Source organism: Protopterus annectens, chromosome 1.part0 (genome assembly GCF_019279795.1).
Source record: "Protopterus annectens isolate FY-2018-M chromosome 1.part0, PAN1.0, whole genome shotgun sequence".
Taxonomy (NCBI): Eukaryota; Metazoa; Chordata; order Ceratodontiformes; family Protopteridae; genus Protopterus; species Protopterus annectens.
In genome coordinates this window covers 711193008-711213135 of record NC_056725.1, presented here as the reverse complement: position 1 = coordinate 711213135, position 20128 = coordinate 711193008, and the positions used below count along the sequence as shown (strand labels likewise).

Here is a 20128-nt window from a genome sequence, read left to right as displayed (position 1 = left end):
TGGAAAGACCTCAAAGGTTTCTTATAAAGAAAATTCAGAGTCTTCAGCATGTGTCATATGTTGACAACTCTAATCCTGTTGCTATACGCTGTGTCTTACAGACTATTCAGAGTAAATCAATCTCAGATCCTGCCGTAATAGAAGTGCTGCACATCCATAAATCAGATGGTATAAGATGCACTCGCTCTAGGGAACTCAACCTGGTATGTAACATCAACAGTATTTGATGGAGAGGCAGATACATATCACAGAGGTCACCTCTCCTCTGGAACAAACTTCCAGTTCAGGTGAAGCAGAGCCCCTCGCTGACCCTATTTAAGTGTAATTTGGGTGATTGGATGGGAAAACACAAATTCACCCGAGGAGTTTTCTCCTGTGTCCCTCTTGGATAGGGGCAGTAGTTGTTGATTTAGTTCTACTTAATATCCTTGGGAACAGGGGTTGTACTTGGCTGGGCTAGTAAGGGTCCTAGGGCCATTAACCTAGTAACCTCCTATGATCCTATGTATAATAATGTTCACAAGGAGGAATAAGGTTTAGGGGAAGGTAGGAATTGAGCTATTTAAGTAATGTTGAAGTGTATAATTGTTAAAAAAAACATAAATATTGAGGTGTGTCACTGTGGTTTGTTTTCCTTCCTATTAATGTATGCATTATGTTATTTTTTAATTTGTGATTTTAAAAAAAAAAATGTTAAAACAGTTGCCAGAGGAGTCAGCAGATTGCCCATTGCATTTTTTTTAATTTCTTTTTCTTTAGAGGGAATGTACTATTGCTTTGTTTTCCCTCTGCTGCACTATTTAGGACCAAATTAGTCCTTGCTGCTGTTCATTTACCTCATTAACTTGGGGCTGCCTTTATCTAATCACCACAGGTCATGCTTCTAGCAGGTGGGCACAAAAATAACTGTAGGAACACCTTTGAGTAAGCTAAGATTCTGAAAACTCATTTTGTTTATTTTTTATTTATTTAATATTTGTTGACCGGGAAAGTCCGACTAGGACAGAGCCTATTTTCAATAAAGCCCCAGGGAGAAACGCTCAAGATGTATGTCATTGGAATGTGGGAGGAAACCGGAGCACCCAGAGGAAACCCACGCAAATGCAGGGAGGACATGCAGAATCTGCACAGAAGGGACCCCAGCCAAGAATCAAGCAGGAGAACCTCTTGCTGTGAGGCAACAACATTAACCTCTGCACCACTGCACCGCCCAATTTTGTTTGTAGCTGCTTGTTCCTCTGCTGTAGGTAGGCTGTCCTTTGGAAAGCATTTCATTTATAACAACAATAAATAAAATAGTTTGAGATTTTATAGCTGGATTCCTTTGTGTGTTGGCACTGTAGTTTAAGTTCAAGTACCACTATGGGAAAAAATTTAAAAAAACTTTATCTTTTCTTGAATTTCTACACATTGTTAACCTGTATTCATCAGAAAGTAGTAGTCGGTACTAATTTTCTTGTGTTTTTAACCCTCCGTGTCCTTCTGAAGGCAGAAATCGTGATCAGAGCTTGCTTTCTTCTAAACCTAAATTTTCCCCATAGTGCACTGTAATGGCACAGTTGTTGAGATTATAACACCCATGGCTGGACTGTCACATCTCAGATGTTCTTCTTGTTTCACTGTTGCAGTCCTTACATTTGGGTAATTTGCTTGGCAGGTTGCCCTCAGTCGGCCTGAATATCAAAGTCTTGGGTCCTGCTCAGTTGCTGTCTCCTCTTCCATGACGTCAGGTCGTCAGGGGTATAAAACATACAGCCGACACCATTTTCTTTAGTCTTTCTTGACGCGCGGTGCCCGAAGCAGAAGCAGTTCGCAAGTGTCGTCGGCCGATTCCTGAAATTTTCGCAATCGAGTTTCAGAACCAAAGTCTTCAATTAAAGCTAAGTACCCCGTTGGGGAAACTTTTTCTTGCTCCTTACTGATGTCAGTAAAAGTTAATAATTGCATTACTTGTGGGAAGCAAATACCTCATAAGGATTTTCATTTGTACTGTATTCCTTGCCTAGACCCAGATCATAACATGCCTTGCTGTCGGTTTTGTGCTAGATTTAACCAACGCACTATTAAGCGTTGGTATATCTTTGCTTCAAAATATTTTGGAAACAGATTTAATTACCCTGAAATGTCGTCGGATAGCAATCCGACTACCGGAGTTCACAAAAAAATGCAAAGAAAAGGACAGAGACAGACTGAGGTCCAAAACCGATGAAGCTTCTCCTAAGCCAGTCGCCATTTCGCCGGTACTCAGTGAGGCGCTTTCGCAGCCCCTGATACCTGCTACTTTCGAGTCGCAGGACTCTATCGAGACCCATGTGGAGTCCGGCATGCCGCGAGATTCTCAGAGTATTGTACCTGCATATGTCTCTCTCTCTCGGATGGGTCCAGAGCCGCTGAGCAGGCACCAGCTTCTGAAGGTGTTTTCAGGCCTCAGCATTTCTATATAAAACCGACGCCAGCTTCAAAAACAAAGACAAAAGCAACTTCTAAGGCTAAAAAACTGACGCATGAGCCACATGCTCAGGCCTCTATGCCCAAAAAACAGATGATCAAAATGGCTGAAGACTTAATTACCTTGATCAGGGGTTCCACCCCCCCCCCCCCCCCCCCGATAAGAGGCCTAGGCAAGACACTGATTATGAATCTTCTGATCAGGTTTCTATTTCTTCTGATTCCTCTTCTGATCAAGAATTTTCTATACCACCCTATGAGGATTCAGGTGCAAAGGAATCCATCCCATCTGCATCTCATCCTGAAGATTATTCTTTTGGAGAAACCTTGCATACTTTAAGGGAACATTTTCATTGGAAGAGTCAGGATTTCTCAGAATCAAAAAATAGGTTTAGAAATTTCCTTCTTCCTCCTCAGCATAGGCCTTTGGCCATACCTCCTGTATTAGACATTGTTGATGTGTTTTTGGAATCCAGCATGGCTCCAGATTCCCTAACTCTGGCTCCTAGTAAGCCAGATAGATATTACAGGGTTCCTGACTCCCACAATTTTTTATTCAAAAACCCTGCTGCTGACCCTGAAACTATCTCACAGGGTCCCAAAGGTGTAAAGGCCTCAACAGCTAAAAATCTTGCCCCCCTCTGATAGAGATTCCTGGGCGCTGGATAGATGAGGAAAGAAGGTTTATTAGTCTGCAACCTTGGCAATTAGGGCCTTAAACTGCCAATTTCATATGCTTAAATATGAACAGCATTTTATGGGATTATTGAAACAGAAAAGGATGTTGATTTCTGAATGTGTGGAAAATAAAGAATTACAAGAATTATTGCATGCAGCAGAACAGGTTGGAAAGCATACTTTGCAATGTGGTTTTGATTCCTTGGAGGCCTCCTGCAGGGCTGCAGTTACTGGATCTGTCATTAGAAGGCATGCCTGGCTCAAGGAGCAAAATCTGTCTGATCATGTTAAAGCTAAATTGTTGGATGCACCTTTACAGCATGATACTCTGGTAATAAGGCAGAAGAGGTTTTAAAGAAAATGGAAGACAAAGCTAAGTCTATGCAAACTGTAAAAGACTTCTTACAAGTGCAGCCACCAAGATTCAGTAGACACTGGCCTACAAAAAGCTGGTCTTTTCCTGTGTCCGACAGAGCCTCACGGGGCAAATCCAGACACTGAAAAAGCTCTAGATACCAATCACAGGGTTCTTACAGGTCAAAGCAATGGGGTGCCTCTACCTCCAAATTTGGAGGAAACAAAGCACAACCCTACAGTAAACAGTCTCAATGACTTCCCTCTGCCATCACCAAGCACTTATCTTTTGGCAGCCCCCTTAGGGGGAAAATTAGCACTTCATGCTCAAAATTGGCAGTTAATAATCCAGGACAAGTGGGTATTAAACATAGTATCCCAGGGATACAGATTTCATTTCCATACCTTGCCAATTCCAAACAGTTGGCCAGATCTGCCACAAAATCAATGGGCAGAGGCACAGAAACAAGTTACGTCCCTCATGGATATGGGGGCTATTCAACCAGTACCAGAACAGGATAAAGGGCAAGGGTCTTACTCAAGACTCCTCCTGGTACCCAGAAAAGACAATGCCTGGTGCCCAATACTGGATTTATCGATCTTGAACACATTCTTGGACATCCCAAAATTCAAAATGCTGACTTTGCAACAGCTTCTGCCCATGCTGGTCAAGAACGCTTGGCTAGTGACTCTAGACTTAAAAGAGGCATACCTACATATCCCAATAAGGGAATCGTGCAGAAGATACCTTTGCTTCAAGGCTGGCTTTATGCATTACCAATTCTCTGCAATGCCCTTTGGCTTATCTACTGTGCCCAGGGTTTTTACAAAGTGGCTGGCACCAGTAATTGCATTTTGCAGACAAAGAAGCATACAAATCTATCCTTACTTGGACGACTGTCTCATTCAAGCAGAAAACAAGGACATTCTTCTTCAACATCTGGCATTTGTAAAAAGGCTTCTAACATGCCTAGGGTACACAGTAAACGAAAAGAAATCACAACTGGTACCCTCTCAAAAGATTACATTCTTGGGTGCAAGCTTGAATACAACTGCCCAAATGACTTGCCTTACGCCAGACAAGCAAAGACCACTGACTATTTACTTCAAACAGATGGCAACAAAAACCCAGTTATCTGCAAGACAAATTCTGCAGGCTTTGGGGTTCATGGCATCCTGCATTCTACTAATTCCATATGCAAGACTGCATATGAGGAAACTACAGTGGTGTCTAAAAAGTTTATTGAGTCAACATTGTCACAGTCTGGAAACAATGATTCCTCTCATTCCCTGCCTACAACAGGAGTTTCATTGGTGGGCAGAGACATGTTACCAGAACATGGGACGGTCTTTCACTCTACCCCCTGCCACCCAACCCTAACTACAGATGCATCAGACTATGCTTGGGGGGGGGGGGGCCCACCTGGTGGCGAGATGCATTCAGGGCATATGGAGCCTAAAACAAATGCATCTGCATATCAACCAGAAAGAGATGTTAGCTGTTCAGAATGCCCTGACAGCCTTCAAGGACGTACTTCATCCAGGACAACTACTGATAAAGACGGGCAACACCATGGTTATGTGGTACATAAACAAGCAGGGGGGTACACATTCCTACCCTCTTTGCAGACTAGCCATGGCATTGTGGAACACAGCCTTAACTTACCAAGTACATCTTCAAGCTCAATTCCTGCCAGGAAAACAAAATACTCTGGCAGATGACCTAAGCAGAAATCTTATGGACCCTCACGAGTGGAAACTGGATCCACAAGTCTTCAGCATGATAACAGAGAAATGGGGGAGTCCGGACATAGATCTATTTGCCGCTCCCCAAAATTATCAACTGGACAAATTCTGCACAAGGACGTATCACAGACGAGCATGGAAAGTGGATGCCCTATCCTTCAGTTGGAAAAACCTATCAGTCTACGCCTTTCCTCCTCTGCCTCTTCTTACCAAGGTCTTAACTAAAGGTCAGACAGGAAAAAACAAAAATGATCCTAATTGCCCCGGACTGGCCTCGCCAGCACTGGTACCCAATTCTAAGGAATATGTCTCAACTCCCTCCTTGGTACTTGCCTCAAATACTTCATCTACTGTCTCAGCAGAGCAATCAAATTCTGCACAATCGGCTCCAAACACTGAACCTGGCAGCATGGCTGATCATGTAATTATTCAAACAACACCTCTCAGTAAATCTGTGATGGATGTAATTTTGGAAGCTAGAAGGCCTAGTACTAGAAAATCTTATGCTGATAAATGGAAGAGATTCTTTGTTTGGAACCAAGCACAAGGGATGGACACAGCAAAGCCAAATATTTCTCAGATTTTACAATACTTGACTGAGATGCTTGACAAAGGCCTATCTATCTTTTTCATCAATAAAAATCCATGCCTCTGCCATCTCGGCTCATTACAACACAGATCCTCCCATCTTTTCTCATCCTGTGCTAAAACAGTATGTTAGAGGGGCCAAAAATGTAAGGCCTCCCAGAAGATCACTGACTCCTACATGGGACCTCAATTTTGTGTTGGAAAAGCTCACCCTGCCTCCAGTTGAACCAGCAGCTACTGTGGATATAAAGTTTTTATCTTGGAAAACAGCTTTCCTTCTGGCAATCATTTCAGCAAGAAGGGTTTCAGAACTACAGGCCTTCATGGCTGTGGAGCCTTTTTATTACATTTTACCCGGACAGGGTGTCCCTCAGGACCAATCCTTCCTGTATGCCTAAGGTGGTATCCAGTGTGGCTCTTAAGCAAACTATTCACCTGACAACTTTTTACCCAAATCCGCACAACAAGGGGGAGCGGATTCTGCATTCCTTGGATGTACACAGACAACTAAGATTCTACTTAAAAAGGACCAAATCTCTAAGAAAGGCTGAGCAGCTACTGGTGGCATTTGCTGCAGGATCAGAGGGGAAGGCTATTTCAAAGCAGACTATTTCAAAGTGGATAAGCCACTGCGTTCATTTCTGCTATATGCATCATGGTAAACCGGTGCCCAAGAGAATCGGGTAACATTCCACCAGGGCTGCATCTACATCAGCAGCCTTTCTCAGAGGGGTGCCAACCAAAGACATTCTAGAAGCTGCTACTTGGAGCACTGTTCATACCTTTAGAAAGCATTATCATTTGCCTTGCTTCTCTAAGTCCAGGGCAGGCTTTGCCACTGCAGTTCTGCAGGGCCTTATAGCCGCTCCTAATGCTATTTAGTTCCAGCCTCCCATCCATAGCTTTGGGATTCTACCCAAATGTAATGACTGTAACAGTGAAACACGAAGAACATAGTACAGTTGTGTACACTTACCATAAATGCAGATGTTCGAGTGTATTCACTGTTGCAGTCTTGGTTACCCACCCGCCATCCCCCTTTTTTCTAGAACTTCTCTTTCCTTCGCTATATTCTACAGCCTTTGTGGTCTATTTGCTTTTAGATGAAGGTAAAGTTTATGTTGTTACAATTGCATTTATATATATATATATATATATATATATATATATGTATATATATATATGTATGTGTGTATATATATATATATATATATATATATATATATATATATATATATATTTTTTTTTTTTTTTCCTCCCCATTTGGGGGGCAGCTGACATCTGAGGCAAGAAGAACTAAAGAAAATTGCATCGGCTGCATGTTTTATACCCCTGACAACCTGACGTCATGGAAGAGGAGACAGTAACCGAAGCAGGACCCAAGATATTCAGGCCGAGGGCAACCTGCCAGCAGATTACCCAAATGTAATGACTGCAACAGTGAATACACTCGAACATCTACATTGATGGTAAGTGTACACAACTGTACTTTCCATTCACTTAGAATGTAAGAACAGAGGAGCAGCACTAATTTTGAGAGGCCTCTTTACTATTATTGCTTACTGTTCTGCAGTGCCTCTTTCAAATGTTTTTCCTACTTATGTGTTGCACATTCAATGAAAAAATCATCTAGAATTATCAACTAATCGCTGAGGTAACAGACTTTTGTGTGCTTCAGTTCCTTCTTTCATTTTTCCTTCCTCAGTAAGCCACAGTATCCCATTTCCTGCCCTGCAAGCTTTAGTTATTTAGTCACCTAAGCATTATAATAGACATCAGACAGAACTGTCTGCATGGTATGGTAGTAAAAGTGTTCCCTCATCTCTCCCCTTATTCATGTCATATGAATAGGACTTTCATAGGTGTGTACTAGGCTAATGGCCCTGGGGCCTTTACAAGCCTAGCCACAGGATTACCCTGGCATAGTGCCACCCAACCTGAGTTCCCAGTGCCTCTGTTGAGTAGAGCCACTGGAGTTATCCCCAGGGGATGAATTTTCTGTTTCCCATCCACACATTAAGATTTCTCTTGAAGGGGGCCAGTGAGGTGCTCTGCTTGACATGTATGGGAAAGTCTATTCCATAGCATGGGCAAGTCTCTAGGTTTTGAACCTGTCCCTCCAGCATGTTCTGTTAATTGTGGTAATGAGGTTGAGGTCTCTGGAATGTGTGTTGTGGAGGGATTGGGATTTCTTTAGCTGTAGCATTTCTAACAGAGCTGAGTCAGACATGGCTTTATTTATTTATTTACATTTGTCGACTGGGGGTGTCCGATTGGACATAGGTCCATTTTCAGCAGAGGCCCGGGGAGAAAAGCTCCACAGTTAAAATATACAGATAGTAGTTACATTGGATTTACATAGCAATTAACCATTTGATTAACATAGCAATTAATTACAAACATAGTTACAGATGAAGAACATAGTACGTCAGTAGACAACTAGAATCTTTATCTGCAAAGTACATAACAGACATTAACAATTGTTACGATAAGAAGTTCCTGTTGTATAATTAGTAGGCTTATGAGCATCCAAGCCTGCTATAATCAAGGTAGTTAGTGGGGTGGGAAGAAAGGTAGTGGTTGGATGGGGTGGGTGATGTTAGAGTGGGAGTTGCAAGGGCATAGCCAGCATGTTTTGAGGTGCGCTTTTATTAAAGTTTTGTAGTGGGTGCATGATGGTACGAAGGTAATTGTGGGTGGGTGGGAGTTCCATAATTTGGCTATGGTGCAAGAGAATAGTGCTTCTCCAGCAGAGTTATTGGCTTTAGTGATCTGCAAGTGATTTTTGTTGCTGGATCTTGGTGGTTTGGTGGTGCGATTAGTCAGTAGCTATTGTACTCGACTGGCTTTGTAAGTCAAGCAGAGATTGCCTCTAAGTAGGCGATATGACACAGAAAATAGTTGGAGTTTTTTGAGTCTGTCCATATAGGACAAGTGTTTAAGGCCTAGGATCCTCTTTGAGAGATACTTTTGCGGCCTCTCCCGTTGTTGCAGGTGTCTAGTGAGGTACATGCCAAATGAGGCATTGTACTCGATGACTGACCTAATGAGGGAAGAGTAGAGGGAGACAGTGACCTCTTTCTTCCTGGATACAAAACCCTTAGTAATGAGATGTGCCACATGGAAGGACTTTCTGACCACGGTGGCAATGTGGTGATCAGAAGAGATGCTGCTCTCAACCTGTGTTCCCAGATTCCTTAGAACGCCTTCTGTGTTCAGTGGACTACCATTAGTGTGGTAATTAATGGGAACCGGGTTTTTCCCAAAGGGGATGACGACACATTTTTTTGGCATTGAGCTTAAGGCCATGATTCTGACACCAGTTGGTCTCAGTGAGGTCATTCTGTAGGATGTCAGCATCACTTGGGGAGTTGTTAATAGCTCCCAACTTGCAGTCGTTTGCGAACTTTGTTAGAGTGCCTTTGTGTTGGCCTGGACTTCAGAGAAGTAGATACCAAACAGGAGAGGACCCTGGACCGAACCCTGGGGACACCAGTCGTGACTAGTCGGCAGTCTGACTTGGAGTCAGCTACTTTCACACTGTGGGTTCTATCTGTGAGCCAGTTTACAACCTACTTAGTGATATAGGGGTTGATGCCTAGCTTAGTGAGTTTTTCTATGATTCCTGAGTTGGGGAATGGTATCAAAGGCCTTGGCCAGATCAAGGTAGGCTGTATGAATCACCTTGCCTTCATCCACAGCTCTGGTGACTGACTCAAAGAAGTCAACCAAGTTGAGCAGGCATGATGTACCCTTCACAAAACCAAACTGGGTGGGATCCAGAGTTTGGAGAGTCCCTATATCCTTATTTATTAGGTCCATGATGATGATGTGATCCGTACCCTTTCATATCAGGTTCATCAGGCTAATGCGACGATAGTTCCCAGGGTCTGTAGTCACTCCGCCTTTGTGGAGAGGGATGACTGTAGCAGTGCGCCATTCGATAGGGACAAAGCCTGAGGTGAGGCTCTGATTGAACAAGGCACACAGGTGAGGTGCCAGAATAGCTAGGGATATTGTCAGGTCCCACAGAAGCTGTATTCTTGGCATTGGACAGTGCTGTTTTAACCTGTACAGCAGTAATACTGGGTGCCTGGCAACCTACTGCTATTGTGGTTGGTCTGGGGGGGGGGGGGGTAAAGTTGGCACTGAATCTGTCGGCCAGTATACTGGCAATAACTGTTGGTTCGGTATTGGAGGTACCATTGTGCAGTAGCTCAGAGCAAATCTGGGTATTGCCATGGAGATTCTTTACATAACTATAGAAGGCCTTGTGGTTGTCTTTACTATCTGCTGCAATTCTGTTTTCATAGCTATGTTCAGAGGATTTGATAAGGGATCTCATCTTTTTGTTGAGGCTGATAAGGTAGCATTTCCAGTCTTGGGACTTCACCTTATTCCATATCAATTTCTTCCTTCTGTTATAGAGTTTGTTTATGGCAGGGGACTACCATTTGGCTTCCCTTTTTTTTGGAGGAGAGCGTCTTGGTTCTATTGGGTATGGCGAGATCCATGCATTTGTGTACGTGTTTGTGCAGTGCATCGGTGTAAGATTTGGCAGTCATGCAACTATTCTCCATTTGCATGGGTGCCGTGAAGTTAACCACCTCTATTTTTAGGAGCCCAGAGTTAGCTTTGGAGTTTTTCATGGTGGCTACCTTTGGGGGTGGATTTCCAAGGTGATTAGTTTGTGGTCTGATCTCACCAGGGAGGAGCTGACTATTGGCGTAGAGCAACAGTCGCCCATGTTAGTAATGACCAGGTCAAGGATGTTGCTACCTCTAGTGGGGGTAAGAATGAGCTGGTCCAGGGCATTGGAATGAACTCCAGGAAACGTTGGGCAAGTGTATTGGTACATGAGTAGTTTTCCCAGTTAATGGAGGGGTAGTTGAAGTTGCCTAGTAAGAGAGTGTTAGGTTGGTCCCTAATATTCTCCAGGGTGCTTAAGATTGTGGAGTGCAAGTCTTGGGACATGGTAGGGGACCTATAGCAGGCTACAACCTGAATCGTTTTCTTACCCAGTGTTAGCTGCACCTGAAGCATCTCTGATGCTTTATGTCGGGCTACCAGTCTGGAGGTGTGCGCATCCTTTATGATTATGGAAACACCACTGCCTTTGGAGCTTTGGTCCAAGTTCTGAGGCCGAAAGGTGTGAAATGAGTTATGGCCTAGTAGTGCAGGGGTGCTTTCTGCTGCCTTGAACCAGGTCTCTGCTATAGCACAAATGTCAATGTTTTCCATTTTAAGGAGTGCTTTGAGCGAGTGCATTTTGAGATTTAGACTTCTAGCACTGAGCAGCATGACCCTCAGTTTGCATTTGTTTGTAGCTGTTATGGTGGTAATTTGGTATTTGGAACACCACCTAAAAAAGGCACTATAGGAGTGGCAAGAGCCTTGGCCAGTATCTGGAAGCCCAGGGGTAACAGATGCAGGCCAGCTCTGGCAAAGCATCGAGGTCGGTCAGTCATGTCATCCCAGGCAGACAGATGCTGGATCCACTTAGAATGACACCAGAAACTTAGCCAATTGTTGAAATCAATCATTTTCTGCTTGTACTGTGGTATCATTCTGGGTGGTAGGATGCTGGTCAGGGCTGGGGTCATACCCACCTGGGCTACATAATCCGAGAGCTCCTCCATGTCTCTTTTCCTGTAGTCCAGGGTGGTACATCTCAGATCATTCACACCGACATGTTCAATGACAGTCATATTTGTACCTGTTATTGAGGGATCTGAGTGCATACGTTATGTGATGGATCCTGGCACCTGACAGGCAGCTGACTCTTACTTTCTGCTTATTCAACCTAGTGAGTGGGACATCAGTGTGCCTCCCTATCGAGTCACCTATTACTAGTTTGTTAGACATGCCGTTTTGCCTTAGGGGCTTTGGTTGAGTGGCACACTGTTTAGGAGACTTAAGTGTCTCGTGATTAGTGTTGTGTTGTGGTGGTCGAGTGCATTTCTGCCTTGGAGGTCTCTGCTGCTTGGGTAGATTTTTATTGAGCGCCTCCACGAAGGTGGGTGTGTGGTTTGTGTTTTTATGTGAAGGCAGTGCTGGTGTGTGTTTTGGAGGGGGCTGTGTGTTCCATGTGGTGTGGCACAAGTGTTGACCTTCTCTTGACCAGCTATTCTGGTCTTGGCTGGAGAGTGCAAGGCTTCCAGTTTGGATATATAAGTGCATCTCTCGCGAGTCTGTGTGTTGGGAGGTAAGAGGAGAGGGTTGTCTGTTTACATTAGACAGTTGCTACATTGCCTCAAGATGCCCAAATTCACCAAGTTCACCAGGTTAATAGAAGAAAGCACAGGAAACTAACCTTTAGACATGCTTGGTGGGGTGGGCATTGATAAGAAGTACTGGATCCGTTTCCTTGTAGAACGTTTAGTGCTGGTAGCACTTTTGTGTGCTACAATAATTGCTACAAGAAGTCTGGTAAAGTGCTAGACTAATAAGCTAGTGTAAGTGCAGGAGAGGAGAGAACTAGTAGATCTAAGGGACAAATTGAAGAGCAGACTTTGGCACTGCTCAGGAGTTTACAAACAGTCCTGGATACAGCAAGTCTGTATCTGGATTAGACTAGTTACAGGAAAGGTAGGAAACAAGCACAAACGTGGACTTTTAAAAAAGAAAGTTGAGAGAGATGGAAAAACTGCCCAAACAGCCAATAAACTACAATTTCTGGGCCAGAAACCACTCCTCTTGTGGTAGATAGGCTACCTAGTTCTTACCACTCCCACTGATAAGCTAGAAGGCTTCCCTCCAACACAGAAAGGCTTGCGGGCTTCAGAATCTTACAAACAGTCTTGGATACAGCAAATCTCTATCTGGACTAGACCAGTTACAGAAGTAAATAACATTAACAAAATGCTTGTATCAATCCTTAACAGGCAGGAGTCTAAGTTTTCCAGAAACTGTGCTGTGTTTATTAGAATTCATAATGGCAATTCTTGTGAGCTTGAACTACTGTGCCCAAGTCCCAGAGTAAGCCAAGAGAGAGATTCACCATATGGAGGCACATTTCCTTTTGGTGGGAACTTCATAACAGAGCTTGGAAGAGCCAACATGGGGGGGGGGGTTGGCCTATTCCTTACCACCTAACTTTCAGTGTAGGATCCCAGAGCGAAGGGAGCCTCTGGGTTATGAATCTGTCCCTCCAGCAAGTCCTATTTATTTCTGTGATGAGGTTCAAGTCCCTCGAGCGTGTGGCTCTAAGGGATTTAGATTTACTGAGGTGGAGCATGTCCATTAATTCTGGATTGGACATAGCTTTATATGTCAGGCATAAATTGCCTCGAAGTAGGCGGTATGCAACTGAGTAGAGCTGGAGTTTTTTTAACCGAGCAGCATATGGCATCTGTTTGAGTCCCTTGATCCTTTTGGTGAGGTGCTTTTCGGTTCTTTCTAATTGCTGCAGGTGTCAGGTAAGGTACATCCCAAAAGGGGCATTGTATTCTATGATGGGCCTGATGAGGGATGAATAAAAGGGCACGATTACCTCTCTTGATCTAGATGTGAATCCTTTCATGATGAGGTGGGCCATGTAGAAGGTCTTTCTAACCACTTTGGCAATGTGGTTGTCAAAGGAGAGATTGCTATCAACTTGGGTCCCCAGATCCCTAATTAGTTTCTCTGTACTTAATGTGGTAGTTTGTGGGCACATTGTTTTTGCCAAAGGGTATGACTATACACTTTTTGGCATAGCTTTAGACCATGGCTCTGGCACCAGTTATCCGTCTCTGTGAGACCTTATTGAAGGATGTTTGTGTCATCTGAAGAGTCGATTATGGCGCCCAGTTTGGAGGAGGAGAGGGTTGTCCGTGTACATGAGACAGTTGTAACATTGCCTCAAAATTCTCAGATTCACCAGCTGGGCTGGAGAGGAAACCATTGACTGACCTTTGGACATGCTAGAGTAATATAGGGAACTGAATTAGGACGGTCCAATAGGGGACAAGGTAATCGTAGAGAGTATAAGAGTAAGTAGTGCTTATGATTTAATAGTGCTAACTTGTAAGATTACTTATTTGGACCAGTGAAGGGCCTTAGAATGAGAATATGGTGTTTAATTTGAGAGATAGAGTAGTTCTAAGGGAAAAAGTGAAGAGCAGACTTTGTGGAGCCAGGAATAGTTTAAACCCAACTAGGTGGCGCTGCCCGTTATTGCGCTATGCACAAAAAACGCGCAAAACCGCACAAAAGAGGGTTTTAAGAGAGGAAGCTCAAGGAGTTTGGAATTGACCCAAAATGGCCAATAAAACTACAGTTTCAAGGCAGTAACCACTCCCACAGGGCAGGCAGGCTGCTCAGTGTTTATCACTGCCACTGATGAACAGAGAGACTTTCCTTTAGCCCAAGCAAAAAATGGCCTCCAAGAAACTTACAAACAGTTCAGAACAGCAAGCCTGTAACTGAACTTTTTAAAATCTCAGAAAAGTGGGAAAAAGTAATATTTTTTTGTTTTTTGTTTTTTTTTTAAAGATAGCAGAGGTTCACAAGTATCAACAAGTTATAACAGTGCAGTGAATGACCCCACACTTGAGTGCTAGGCCAGAGACAGATAAAATGCAAGTTTTAAGAAAAAAACGATTTTAAAAATAAGTGCAAACAGGAAATTCAGTAAACAGCTCTAGGTTGTGTTCTAAATACAGTTACCAATGCAGAAATCAAGTTTAACAAGCCAGAAAATGCTCAAAGTAGGCGGCTATGCAGAAAAACTTAGTAAAATAATCTGAAGAAAATACTTAAAATCTCAAAAGTGGCTCCTTTCTTCTCTCAGCGTTTTCTCCTCTTGGTGGGTGCTTCACCAACAGCCAACAAGTCTGAAAAGAGAGATTAAACATTGTGCTGAAAATTTTATTAAAATAAAATGGTTTCATTTGTGTATACACACAGTAATACAGTGAAACTGTGTGTAGCATATCTCTTGGGTGACACTGAGTGGATAGAAGAGCTTTGTGTCCTATTGAAGTCAATGTGGCAGTCACCAATATTAGTAATTTGAATTTTGGGTTAAACCCTTTATATGTTGCAGGATTGTACAGCATTCACGTCTTGGTTTCTTTCCCATCCTACTCCAGTTTCTTTTCTTTTTTTGTCCCTTCCTCTTCCTCCTACTCCCATGAGATCAGACCTTATTAATGTTTGAAGTAGTGTGATTATGTGGATCCTCACCATTTTAACTCATTCAGTCTTACAGCTTTGTCTTCCAGTAGGGAAAAAATTAGATATCTGTTTTAAACTTGTTAGATTTTTTTTAAATTGTTATTCTTCTGTTATTTTTTGTGGATTGTGTTATGTGATATTACATTTCGGCCAGATGCACATTGTGTGTTATTCCATAAGAATTTTGTAAATATGGTCACATTATTACGTTATTCATTATAATGCTTTGTTTTCTGATAGGTGTGGAAATATCCAAAAGTGTGGGAAGGATTTATTAAGTGCTGCCAGCGTACAAAGCCCCAGTCCTTCCAAGTTTTGCTACAGCTTCCACCTCAGCAGCTTAATGCTGTCTTTGAAAAATGCCCAGAGCTACGAGAACCACTGTTAAATCATGTTCGATCCTTCACCCCACACCAGGTATGTACATGTTGATTTTAGTTCAAGCACGTGTTTGGACTGGTGGTGAATCCCGGATAAGCTTGCAGGAGTTCATCACAGATGACAACCAATGCACCATTAGTGGAATAATAAAATGTTGCTGGGAATTTCACCAGGAAAGTCTGACAGAAAATAATGTCTACTGTTGTGGTACTTTTACTTACATATGCCCAGAAAGTATAAAGATTAGTTATTTTGGGAAAACAGCATGATTACCACTTCACTGTACTCATGTTCGTTCTTTACTACTTGAGCAGCAGCAGCACTTGCTTATCAGAAAAGATCATGCTGATGAATGATTTCAAATATGGGTAACTCATTAGCATTAGAACAAAGAAAGGATTAATCAGCTGACATGGTGCTGGCAAAGGTGCAGTTATCAATTAATCTGATGTCTCTTACATGACTTCCTCAATGATATCAATCAGTCTGTTTTGCTCTGTCATGGGGGTTGCCAGCAAACATGATCTGATATCATGTTGAGGATAGGAGGGGATTTTGGGTAAGGGGAGGAGCCTGAGCACTGGATCCTTAAGTTTAGAGTGGCCAAAGTCTGATATGAGGTCAGGGGAACTAAGGTGATGGAGACAGCCATAGATGCTAGTTGCTGAAGAAGCAATCTGGCTAATGGTATCCAAAAAGATAGAACCTTTAATGGCTAGTTTTGTGGGGTGAATAATCTGTTCTATGTAAGTCTTGCTTATGTGGTTTGTGGTGTCTAGAAGAGCACCTATGAATTCCAGTGTCTGGACTGGGAGAAACTGGGATTTATCTAGATTCAGTGTGATACCCAAGATGGAGTAAAAACAGAGCAAGTAGTCCCTGGCAGAGATGAAAAGAGTCCTATACATTGAAAAAGGACAGAAGTGAACGACACACATCTATCATTGTGGTACGTACATAACTTTTGTTGATATTTGCTTGTTTGTAGGCTGTCACCCTATCTGACAAATGATTGAGCCAGTAGGATGCTGTGGAGATGGGGTCAGGAGAAAATTTTGCCAACAGATGTTTTTTCCACCTTTCCGTCATTGTCATTGGCCTAGCACCCCAGTACTCCCCTCCTCACTGGATCTACCAGCTATCTCCTTGCCCTTGGACTAATTCTGGTTTTGCTGGGACTGGTTCTGTATTCTAAGGTAATCCCAGAAGTTTAGCACATCTTTGTATCCATCTAGGATGTTTTTTCATTTTAAGGCCTTCTTATCACCCCCCCCCCCCCCACAAACAAACACACACACACACACACACAGTTTAGGGTGGGCATGCAATGTGGGTAAGCTGCATTTCCACCCCCCTGCCTCTGCAGCAGGTCATTAAGGTCCACCATCCACCTTGCAAACCATGCCTTCTCCAACGACATGTTCAGCCTTCACCATGGATCATTTCAAGAGACACCCATGTACCACTCTCCCTGCCACTCCATCAGTAACCCAAACCACTAATTGGCCCCAGATTGCCTCGGTTGTACTCTCTTTACACCACTGGAACGGCTAACTGATGATGTCCTTCTATTCGCTGGTTGCAGATGTTCTTCGTCTTCCCTTGCTGCAGTCCTGACTATTGGGTATAGTCCGCGTCCCAGTCGGCCCGAATACCAGAGTATAAGGCTGACGTCGGTCATGGCGCCTTAGACTGACGTCAGTACGTCAGGGTACTAATGCGCATGACCGACGTCATTTCCTCAGTCTTTTTTGCCGCATGGTCCGATGCAGAAGCAATTTTGCGAGTGCAGGTTGGCGTTCTGAGATTTTCCGAAACCGGAGTTTCAGACCGAAACAGAGTTGGCTAAGTAACCCGTTAGAACATTTTGGTTTTTCTTGCCTCAGTATTTAACCGGATGTCAGAAAAAGTGAATAACTGTATTTCTTGTGGGAAGCAGATACCATAGGGATTATCATACATTGTGTATACCTTGTTTAGGGCCTGAGCACGACGTTGTTGGTTGCCGCTCTTGTGCTAGATTTAACAAGCGCACTATTAAGAGGAGGCTTGATTGTGCTAGGTTAGTGTTTGGGAAGCGTTGCAATTATAATATGCCGCCGGATGCTCCGACGCCCGCTTCATCCAAGAAGCGCAAGGACAAAACAGTGAAGCCTAGGGGTGAGGAACCGCAGTCCCGGACGCCGGTTCTTTAGAAGGCTCAGTTGAGCCAGAGGTTTTGCCAGGAGTCTCTCTGGAGTCTCAGGCAGATACTTTACTGTTACAGGATGTGCCCTCTCAGGAGGTAGGCCAGGCTGAGGGGGCTTCTCAGGTAACTGTTCTTCCCTCTCTTCCCCAGGTAGTTAGGGCCTCTCCTTCTGTTGCCAAAGCTTCTTTTAGAGGTAGGCCAAGTTCAGCTTCTGTGGGGGCTTCTCCTAGCATTTCGGGCTCTGTGCCTAAGAAACATATGCTTAAAATGGCAGAAGATTTGATTACTCTGATTAGAGGTTCTATGCCCCCGCCTGATAAGAGACCTAGGGTGGAACAGGAGTTTGATAGTTTTGAACAGTGTTCACAGGCTTCAGAGTCTTCTGTGGAAGACTTGCAAGAGTTTCCTGCTTATTCTGATTCTGATGTGGATGATTCCACTCCTACAGCTTCTCCTCCTGAGGATTTTTCATTTTCAGAGACTCTTCACTCCATGAGGGAGCACTTTAAATGGGAAGGCCAGGATTACTCTGATTCCAGGAAAAGGCTTAGGGAATTCTTGTTTTACCCCAGCATAGGCCCTTAGCTATTCCTCCTGTGTTGAATGTGGTGGAGGATGTTTTGCAGAGGCTTCCTGAACCCTGACTCCTTGCCTCCTGCTCCTGTTAAGCCTGATAGGTATTATAGGGTGCCCAAGCTCATAAGTATTTGTTTAAGAGTCCCAGGGCGGACCCAGAAACTGTTTCTCAGGGGCCTAAAGGTGTTAAAGCTTCTGTGGTTAAAAATCCTGTACCCTCTGATAAAGAGGCAAGGGCTTTGGATAGGTGGGGAATAAAGTATATACTTCTTCCACTTTAGCCATGAGGCGTTGAATTGTCAGTTTCATATGCTGAAATATCAGAATTATCTCCTTTCACAATTGAAATCTAAGGTGGATGCTTTGGCGGAAGGTATTGAGTGTAAAGAATTGCTGGATTTGGTTCATGTGTCTGAACAAGTGGGTAAGCATTCTTTGCAGTGTGGTTTTGATGCTGTTCAGGCCTCCTCGAGGGTGGCTGCTACTAGTTCTGTTCTTCGCAGACATGCCTGGTTGAAGGATCAGAATTTAGCTGAGCATGTTAAGGCCAGGATTTTGGATGCTCCTTTACAGTCTGATGTGTTGTTTGGACCGCCTGTGGAAGCAGTTTTAAAGAAAATGGAGGACAAAGCTAAGTCTATGCAGACTGTTAAAGAATTTTTGCAGGTGCAGCCTCCAAAGTTTAGTAGAAATTGGCCTGCTAAGGGGTGGACATATCCTGCTTATGGTTCCCAGTCTAGGGGTAGGTCTAGACGTGGTAGGGGCAGGGCTCAAGGTTTGTTTAGGCCTAGATCAGACAGTTCACCTGCTCAGACTTCTGGTGAGGGCAGGGGTCAGTCCTTTCGTAAGCAGAACCAATGACCTGCCTTTTCAGCTGCCAGTGGACTCTCGTCTGGCAGCTCCTTTGGGAGGAAGATTGTCTCTTTTCAAAGAAAATTGGGATTTAATCACTCAAGACAGATGGGTGCTGGATATCATTCATCACGGTTACAGATTTTATTTCCACACAATGCCCCTTTCAAAGGCATGCCAGATGTTCCTCCTCCACAAAGAAAAGAGGCTCACAAGCAAGTTTCTCAGTTACTCCAGATAGGGGCCATTCAGCCAGTCCCTGTATCAGAAAGGGGCTTCGGATTTTATTCTCGCCTGTTCCTAGTACCAAAGAAGGGGAACACGTGGAGACCAATTTTGGATTTATCTATCCTCAACACTTATCTGGACATTCCCAAGTTCAAGATGTTGACGTTACAGCAACTGTTACCTCTGCTGGGCAAGGATCACTGGATGGTAACTTTGGATCTCAAGGAAGCCTACCTTCATGTGCCTATAAGGCTAAGTTGCAGAAAGTATCTGCGATTTCGAACTGGAGATTTTCATTATCAGTTCTCTGCATTGCCCTTTGGCTTATCTACTGCCCAGAGTATTCACAAAGGTTCTGGCTCCAGTGATAGCTTACTTCAGGCTTCAAGGCATTCAAATCTATCCTTACTTGGACGACTGCCTGATTCTGGCTCAAGAAAAGGAAGACCTTCTACAGCATCTGGAATATGTCATAGCAGTGCTAAGATGCCTAGGGTATTCTGTGAACGAAATAAAGTCCAGTCTAGTACCCTCTCAAGACATGTGCTTTCTGGGTGTGAGACTGAATACAGCAGCCCAGATGGCCTTTTAACCCCGGACAAACAAAAGAGTCTGTCACTTTACTTCCATCAACTATCTCATCAGTCCGTGCTGACTGCAAGGACAGTCCTTCAAGCATTAGGGTTCATGGCATCTTGTATTCTGGTGCTTCCCAATGCCAAACTGCATATGAGGAAGCTGCAATGGTATCTCAAAACTGTATGGACACAGCACTGCCAAGATTTCGACACTGTCATTCACATAATACCTTGCCTTCAAAAGGAATTCTTGTGGTGGGCTCAGGAATGTCACCTAAACAAGGGACTCTCTGTGACCCGGCCAGAGGCGAGTCAGATTTTAACGACAGATGCCTCGGACACTGCTTGGGGA

The 20128-nt window shown here is 43.7% G+C and overlaps 1 protein-coding gene across 2 annotated transcripts in view; it reads left to right on the top strand.

Moving 5' to 3' along the window:
- Positions 1-20128, top strand: part of SYMPK (symplekin scaffold protein) — a 2606756-nt gene that overhangs the window by 2304692 nt on the left and 281936 nt on the right. For both annotated transcript variants that reach the window (XM_044062505.1, XM_044062497.1), the window contains one exon: positions 15214-15390. In XM_044062505.1, the coding sequence (XP_043918440.1) occupies positions 15214-15390 (177 nt within the window). The remainder of the gene's footprint in view (positions 1-15213; positions 15391-20128) is intronic.